At 49.2% G+C, this 8,707-nt stretch overlaps 1 protein-coding gene across 1 annotated transcript in view; it reads left to right on the top strand.

Moving 5' to 3' along the window:
* The window catches only part of ERCC3 (ERCC excision repair 3, TFIIH core complex helicase subunit), a 25,127-nt gene extending 17,444 nt beyond the window's left edge, over positions 1 to 7,683 (top strand). The window contains exons 13-15 of the mRNA XM_032412600.1: positions 3,444 to 3,562; positions 5,475 to 5,627; positions 7,226 to 7,683. Of these exons, the coding sequence (XP_032268491.1) occupies positions 3,444 to 3,562; positions 5,475 to 5,627; positions 7,226 to 7,357 (404 nt within the window). The 3' untranslated portion in view covers positions 7,358 to 7,683. The remainder of the gene's footprint in view (positions 1 to 3,443; positions 3,563 to 5,474; positions 5,628 to 7,225) is intronic.
* The last annotated feature ends 1,024 nt before the right edge of the window (positions 7,684 to 8,707 follow it).

The raw sequence follows: 8,707 nt of genomic DNA, 5'->3' as shown, positions 1-8,707 counted from the left end.
AATGAAAGAGAATAGCAGGAGCCAGCCCAGAAATATTCCCACAATTACAAAGATTGCCATAAACAAAATGAAAGAGAATAGCAGGAGCCAGCTGTGGAGTCTCCTGTTTTCAGGATCGTCCCCCATACTTGGTCCTTGTCAAACAGCATGAGTAGCTTGGCTCGCACCACCATGCCTTAGGGTTACTGTGTGCATATTTTCCCTGGCAGCTGCCTGCTTCACATGGATATCCGCTCAGCTGAGTGCTTGCAATGGTAGATTGTAAGAGGAGCCAGGAGCTCGGTGTGCGTGGTGTAGACGTAGCGGGAGAAAGCAGAGCTGGGCCACCAGTGATGTCTAGGACCTGGAGCCTGGACCTTGAGTCCGGAGTAAGGGGAGGGCTTGGTAGGAGCAGCTTGGGCAGCCATAGCTGGCTGCCTCACACAGCACCTGGGAAGAGCCCCGTCCTGGGTGGCAGCTTGCAGCCGGGCTGTCGCATGCTCAGTGCATGAGGATGCAGGACGTCGGAGTCTGTGCCTCATAACTGTGGTCGAAGGGCCCAGACCCCAACAGTGGGTGTGACAGGCACTGGCGCTGCTGCTTAGAGATGGCCGCGGCCCCCCTCCTGGGACCAGGGAGGCCCTAAGACAGGGGCACAGGCCTTGTCCTCGGGGTGTTCGCTTTCCTTTCTTAGGAGACAGCCGGACTGCTAGGGTGTCCGGAAATAGGGTTCGTGGGCGTAGGTTGGAGTCATACCGTGTTAGAATATGTGTAAGAGGGAGCTAACTGTATTTAATATGGAGGCAGGGCATACTAGTAGAAAGAGCATGCACATGGGCACCGGGCCAACCTTGGGACCTTGGGCAGGTAGTTTGCCCCTCTGAGCCTTGCTTTTCCATCCAGAGTGGGAGTACATCCTGCCTTGCAGGGCTGTTGTGAGGAGTAAGCCTTATGTAAGAGAATATAGGAGGCTGCTGGATAAATGGCGGCTTTTATAAGCTGACAGGAATAGAATCTGCCTAGCATATGTGAACGTAATTTGTAACTTATGCCTTACTCACCACCTCCCAAAAAAGAAACAAATCTAACTTGAAAACCACTTTGAATTTGAGTAGAATTCTGTTTTTTAAAAAAATACTATTTGATATAAGGTATTTGGCTGCTTTCTTTGCATCTCTGAGCTCTTGTAAGACTAAGAAGTAGTTGAACTCAGAGGCAGTACACAGATATGGAACCTGCTGACAATTGAACTGTGAAGCAAAAATCTGCAGATTGTCCAGAAGGATCAGCTTTTATAGGCTGCAGTATCTCTGTCCCAGTTTCTGTGATAATTCTGTCCTAGGTTTTCTCTCTGAGCCTTTTTTTTTTTTTTTAGGTAACTTTATTGAGATAGAATTCATATACCGTATAGTTGGTCCATTGGAAGGGTACAATTCAGTGGTTTTCCTTTTTCTTTTTTTCTTTTTTTTTTTTTTTAGAGCGCACGTGTGTGCACAGTGGGGTGGGGAGGGGCAGAGGGAGAGGGAGAGAGAGAATCTTAAGCAGGCTCCACACCCAGTGCAGAGCCCAACTTGGGGCTCGATCTCATCACCCCCAGATCATGACCTGAGCCAAATTGAACCCTTAACCAACTGAGCCACCCAGGTGCCCACAGTGGTTTTTATTATAATTCCGAAGTGTGTCACGTCACCATCATCATAGGCTGTGTTTAGAATATTCTCATCACTCCAGAAAAGAAACCCTTTCCCACTGGCAGTCACTCCTTTCTCCTTGCCTCCTAGCCCTAACTAGGGACTCTTATTTTTACCTTGATAAACATGCCCATTCTAGACATTGCATACATACAGAATCATGCAGTCTGGGCCCTCTGCAGCTGCCTTCTTTGACTAGCGTGTTTTCCAAAGGGTCCTCCATAGTAGCATGTAGTAGTACTTCCTTCTTTTTTTTTTTTTTAAGGTTTTATTTTATTTATTTATTTGAGAGAGAGAGAGATAGTGAGAGAGCACAAGCGGGGAGGAGAGGGAGAAGCAGACTCCCCGTGGAGCAGGGAGCCCGATGTGGGGCTTGATCCCAGGACCCTGGGATCATGACCTGAGCTGAAGGCAGACGCTTAACTGGCTGAGCCACCCAGGCGCCCCGGTACTTCCTTCTTTTTATTGCCGAATGATCCTCCATTGAGCAGACATGCCACATCTTGTTTATTCGTTCTTCTATTGATGGGCATTTGCGTCGTTTCCACCTTTTGGTTCTTTGGAATACTGCTGCTATGAAATTCATGTGCAAATTTTGTGTGGACATATGCTTTCAATTCTGTTGGGTATATATCTAGGGGGAAGGAGATTGTTGGGTCAGCTATGGTCACTCTCTGTTTAACATTTTAATTAGCTGCCAGACTATCTTCCAAAATGGCCACACCATTTTACACTGTTACCAGCAGTGTATGAGGAATCCAGTTTCTCTACATCCTTGATAATTACTGTAATTATGTTTTTTGATTCTGGCCATCCTAGGGAGTGCCAGGTGGTACCTCACTGTGATTTTGGTTTGCATTTCCCTGATGACTAATGATGTCGAGTGCTTTTCATGGGATGTTGGCCATTTGTAGATTTTCTTTGGAGAAATGTCTGTTCAGATTCTTTGCCCTTTTAATAATTGGGTCATTTGTCTTTTCATTATTGATTTGTAATAGTTATTTATATAGTCCAGATACAAATCCCTTATCAGATACATGCTTCATAAATATCTTTTCCCATTCTGTGGGTTGTCTTTTTACTTTCGTGGGGGGGTGTCCTTTAAAGCACAAACGTTTTGGGCACCTGGGTGGCTCAGTCATTAGGCGTCTGCCTTGGGCTCGGGTCGTGATCCCAGGGTCCTGGGATCGAGCCCCGCATTGGGCTCCCTGCTTGGCCAGGAAGTCTGCTTTTCCCTCTCCCACTCGCCCTGCTTGTGTTCCCCCTTGTGTTTCTCGCTGTCAAATAAATAAATAAATCTTTAAAAAAAAAAAAAAGCACCAATGTTTTTAATTTTGATGAAGTGCCCAAGCAAAGTCAGGGCCATTAGCCCCCTGACTGCAAAGCTGGCCCTTGAATAGCACGGGTTTGAACTGTGAGGGATTTTTTTGATAACTGTAGTTCAATACTGTAGGTGTATTTTCTCTTCTTTACAATTTTCTTAATAATGTTTTCTCTATCTTACTTTATGTTAAAAATACTATGTAATACATATACAGAGTAGGTGTTAGTCAGCTGTTCATGTTATTGGTAAGCCTTCCAGTCCGCAGGAGGCTATGAGGAGTTAAGTGTTGGGGGAGTCAGAAGTTACATGTGGATTTTCAGCTGTGTGGGGGGTTGGTACCCCTAACTGTCATGTTGTTCAGGGGTCAGCTATATTACTTTTGAGCCCTGGACCCTTGGTTCCTGGCACTGTAACAGCTAATGTTGTCCTTTCTCCTTTCCTCTCTTAAGGGATGGTTGCCGAGGAGTACAATGCCTTCTTCTACTCGTTGGTGTCCCAGGACACACAGGAAATGGCTTACTCGACCAAGCGGCAGAGGTTTTTGGTAGATCAGGGTTATAGCTTTAAGGTATGTATTCATTGATCTCCGGTCAGAATAGAACCAGGGGTTTTTTGGTACCCACGCCTCTAAGAGAAGTAGGAACTGCTGTGGGCCCCAGTGTGGGACAGAGCTCAGACAGGCACAGAACATTAGGGCATTGGAAGCCCTGCCTCAGATTCCCTTCCTCTCGGCATGAGTTGCCGGGGGCTTTGAGGGAAAATATTGTGCAGCACCTAGCTTCCCACAGTGACTGGTCAAAGAACAGGGCCTCTGAAGCGAGGGGCTTGGGTTCTGTACTTGTTAACATTTTATAGTTGTCTTGCCAAAAGAGTGTTAGTTGTTGGTGGGAAAATGTGCTAGCCTCGCAGGACTTGAGATGCCCCGGAGCTGTGGCCATCCCTATGCTACTCTGAGCCCCTTGGGTTACTTTCCTGCACCAGCAATGGCTGTCAGCGCAAGCCTTAGGACTTCCCGTTGCCCACAGACCTGATTTGTAATGTGAGCGAGGAAGGCTGTGATGGGGCACCCCCCCAGGGTGAGCCCTTCCTTTAGTCAGCTGCGAGCCCGGGCCTCAGTGGGCCTCGCGCCAGAGCTGTCCGCGTGTGACGGACGGGCAGTCGGACGGGCAGTCGGACAGCTCTGGGGCTGCCGAAGCTGTGGCTGGCCTCCGTCGGCTGGGGCGTTTGCTCTCTTTCCTGTTCAGGTCAGGCTTTCGTGCCCCTAAAGATTTTCATTTGTGGGAGTGGATGGGGGTGCTGGAAGCAGAGAACTAAAAGGGTGCCCCTAGAACATGCAGGTTCCCAGGTTCTTGGTTTACAAAAGACTACAGGCTGCCTTTTCAGGTGCTTTTGATCGTGTCTTGTTACAAGTTGGTGAATTCCCTTTATTAGCCACAGACAAGAGGTCAGGGCTGTCCAGCCCCTCCTTCCTTAGCCAGAAGCAGTGACAGTTTCCGACTTGTCATGCTGAGCTGGAGGACAGGATACTTGACCGTATTTTGAAGGATTTGCATGATGGCCTGTTTATGTATCTGTAAAAACTATGCGGTGATGGCAGCATTCATACCTCCTGATCCGTGGGAGAGTCAAGGAGGAGACAAGCACCAAATGAGGGAGTGTTCTGGGTTCTTTGAAAGGAGAGCTGGGCAAAAAGGCACGTGGGCGTGTGATGGTCTGCGTTGGGTGGAGCAGTCTTTGCCTTCCTGGCCTTGCCTTCAGCACTGCTCGCTGAGAGCAGCCAGGTCAGAGTTCCCAGAGTCCTGACGCCGGAGTTCCCAGAGGGGTGGTCGGGCCAGGGCAGAAATGCCTGGTATCTGTGCTCCGGGTCTGCGGCCACTTGAAGGGCTCAGCCACGTCCCTACTTCTGGGACTTTTCTTTCAATTAAAACGATGAGAAGAATTAAAGGGGGGCAAAAAGATTTCTCTACACCATCAGCCCAGGCTTTCCTGAGGGATAGGTAGGCTGTGTAGTAAGTTACCCCCAAAGAAAGGAAAACCAAACCTCTGTCTTAGAAAAAATCTTGTAAATCCACCTGGACAGGCTCTCGTTTCTAAGTGCTCCCTCCCGCTGGAAGCCCTGGCCGCTGAGCCCGGGAGGCTGAAGACCGTGCCCTCGGGCAGCAGGCCGTGCCTGTCTTTGGTCCCTTCCTTTATCTGGCGCAGGCTGGAAAACTGCCAGAAGGGACATTTGAGAGCCACCGAGGCCCCCAGTGATCTTCTGTAAGCGATCCTGTATCTGCTGTTGGGGGAGTAGCTTTCTCTGGAATCCCCTTCGCCTCTCGTGCCCTGCAGTCACTAGTTGAGCCCCACGTTGCAGGAGGCTCCCAAGCTGGTCTCTGAAATGCTGGGGAGGAGCTCTCCGTGGTTGGGCGCCTGCTCAGCTGGGCCTGGGGGAGGGCAAACAGAAGGGGACATGGGGCCTGCGGCATTGGGCTCTGCAGGTGATCACAAAGCTTGCTGGCCTGGAGGACGAAGAGCTGGCATTTTCCACGAGGGAAGAGCAGCAGCAGCTCTTACAGAAAGTCCTGGCGGCCACCGACCTGGATGCTGAGGAGGAGGTGGTGGCAGGGGAGTTTGCCTCCAGATCCAGCCAGGTGAGTGGGTGGGCGAGGCTGCAGTTGTCCATCCTCCCGAAGGACAGAAGTCTTGTGTGCGCGCGTACTTAGTTGTGTGTGTCTGTGTGATGTCTTACACGTGTGACGTCTGTGACGACTCGGAAAGCCCAGGGGGCCGCAGAGAAGAGAGTAACAGAAACAGCCCCCGTTAGCCCTTTGGTGCGCCTCCTTCCTTCCTCACATATTGTTTCACGTGGCCAAGTCCACAGCCGCTGTAGCTGGCCTCCTGCGCCGTTCACCTCACGGTCTGGTTCGGGTTTTGGTAGCGCCTTGCTGGTGGGGCCCGGGATGGCACAGGCGGCTCCAGGCTTACAGCAGGGAGTGCTGTGGGACGGGCTCTTGCACCTGGGCCCACCGTCCGGGGCCTCGGGCAGGTCACTTCAGCTCTGGCCCCCTCTTCAGTAATAGAGCTGGGCCTTCCAGCCTGTAAGGTGGGTCTGAGGATCAGCTCACATGGTAGTTTGACTATTATCTTGAAACATTTAGAGTTCTCTGAAAATAGTGAACTTTCCATTTATTCTGCAGATACTGAATATTCACTACCATGTGCTAGGCCAATATAATATGGTATAATTAATGAAAGTACCATTATGGGGAGTCCTTACCAGCCCTTCCAGAGAAAACTACAGTTTTGTCAGGTACTTAAAACAAATTAAATTGATATTAGAGCCAAAAGGTGAGCAATGGTTGGGACAAGGAAAGAAAAGCAGCGTCCCCTGGGGACGTGCTGCTCTCCCTCCAGCCTGAGGCCATTCTGCCCCCAAATGTGGGCACTCTCCATGGATGGATGCTTCAGGGAAATTTCTTGCCTCTGTGTGCTAAGGCCATTCCCACCAACCAGTGAGCCACCTAAGGTCAGGCTGTTGATGGCATTGCTCGGTGCCTGTCTGCATACTTGGCTTGTAATCTGGTGCAAGTAGTGTGCCAGGCTCTGGGTCAGACCCTTGCCTGTGCGATTTCTGTTCACACCACTTATGTCAAGACAGATGAGGCTATCCCCATTTTACAGATGAGTTCATTGAGGCTCAGACGTTCAGTATTTGTCCAGAGTCACCCGGTGAGAGGTAGAGCCAAGATTCAAGCCCAGGGCTTTCTGGATTTCCACTTGATTCAGAGCCTAATGGTGGAGTCTCGAGGTGTTGAGGGATGCTGCCCTCGCTGTTGAAAAATTCTGTTTATAAATTGTCATTAAGAGAGGCAGAGTAGCTTTATGGCTAAGAATAGGGAATCTGAAAGGAAAAAAAAAAAAAAGGGAATCTGAAGCCAGCTGCCTGGGTTCAAGTCCCATCTCTTTAAGAGCTGTGTGATCTTGGACAAGTTACTTAATCTCTCTGTGCCTCAGTTTCCTCATCTGTAGGATGGGAATTGTAATAATTGTGAGGATTGGATGAGTTATCGCATGTAAATACATGTAAACTGCTTCAGACAATGCCTGAGACACAGTAAGTGGTCAATAAATGTTCTTAAATTAGTATTTACTAAACTTAAAAACTTTATAAAACTTATTACGGTTATAAATGTTATAAAAGGAGTGTTTTTTCCCTTGGAAACTAACCATGGGCTGGGTGCTGCTGCAGGTATCTCGGCGCTTTGGCACCATGAGCTCCATGTCTGGGGCTGACGACACCGTGTACATGGAGTACCACTCGGCTCGGAGCAAGGCTTCCACGAAGCACGTGCACCCGCTTTTCAAGCGCTTCAGGAAATGACGTCTGTAGGGTCATGTGGGTGAAAGCTGGGTGCTCAGCACCAACATTGGATAGGGATTTTCCACATCCTCATTCTTTCCTCTAGCATTGGCCAAACTGTTCTAGATGCAATGTTTGTTAACTGTGTTGAAGAAAATGCATTGAGAGCTCAGTTCTGTCTTCATGGGTCGTCCAGGGCTTAAAAAAAGTTGGGAGACTATTTTTGGGGTTTTTTTTTCAGACCCCTTTTTCAGTCATGGGCAGTGGTCATTCCTGTATATAAATATTTGTAATATTTAAGATGTATTTATCTTAATGTTCTGAATAAACAGAAATGGAGCATTTGACCACTCTTGATTACAGGTGTTCTCTGCCTTGTCACAGGCATGGGCTACGTCTAGGTGACAAACCTCCATCGAGGCCCCTTTCGTAGCAGGCACCGAGGAGTAAGATGGGGCCCATCCCCGAGGAGCTTTACTGGGGAGACACACCCCAAGATAAAGAAGACTTGCTACTTGGTGTTGAGGCACGGACACGGCCAAGGCCCAGAGAGAGGGATGGGCTAGAGCTGCCTGTTCACTGTTTAGCCTCTGTGTGCAGGTCCTCTAGGTCACCTGAAGGCCATCACACACCTAGGAAGTCCCCCCACACACAGCTCCTACAGTTGGGCTTCTCTGAGAGAGTGACCTCTTATTTCTCCCCCAGATTCATTTTTGATATTGTTGGGAGGCTGGTTCCTCTTCAGATAGCAGTGTGTTGCCCTTGGGTCTTTAATGGCTAGTTCCTTTATTCTGAGAAATGTCTTTTTCTCTCTTGTTCCTGGTATGAAAGAAAAGAGGGAGAGACAGAAAAGGCAGGATTGTTTCATAAAAAAGAGACACACAAGGCATACATGGGTCACGAAGAAAAACTTGTTATTTTGAAGAGGAGGCTTATCCTAATAGGCCACAGCGCTCACACCTGGGGAGTGTTGAAAGTCTGTGCTAAATAAATAAGGCCTTTAAATTTGGAGTCCCTGCCCCCCGTGGCTCAGCATTCTGTTTCCTGTGTCAGCAGACAGGCCTGTACGGCTGTTCTGTGAAGCACCTGCAGACCAGGCCTGGGAAGACAGTGCCTATTTGGTCAGGAGTGCTTTGAAGCAAGACCACCTTGCCCGAATTCCACTTCCCTAAGCTGACTTTTGGGGATAAACACTCATAGTCTCGCCAGCAGCTAGCCGCTCTGTCCATGCAAACCCCAGAAATGGCCCCGAGCAGCCAGAGCTGAGGCCTGTGCTCAGGCATGTACGCGCTGAGGCCCGTAGACCTGCTCATTACTCACCCTGATGGGCTGGCACAGAAATGTCTCAGACTCGATCACAACCGGTGTTAT

Source organism: Phoca vitulina, unplaced genomic scaffold (genome assembly GCF_004348235.1).
Source record: "Phoca vitulina isolate PV1807 unplaced genomic scaffold, GSC_HSeal_1.0 scaffold1, whole genome shotgun sequence".
Classification (NCBI taxonomy): domain Eukaryota; kingdom Metazoa; phylum Chordata; class Mammalia; order Carnivora; family Phocidae; genus Phoca; species Phoca vitulina.
The sequence above is the reverse complement of the archived record's forward strand: the minus strand, read 5'-3'. Positions and strand labels throughout refer to the sequence as shown.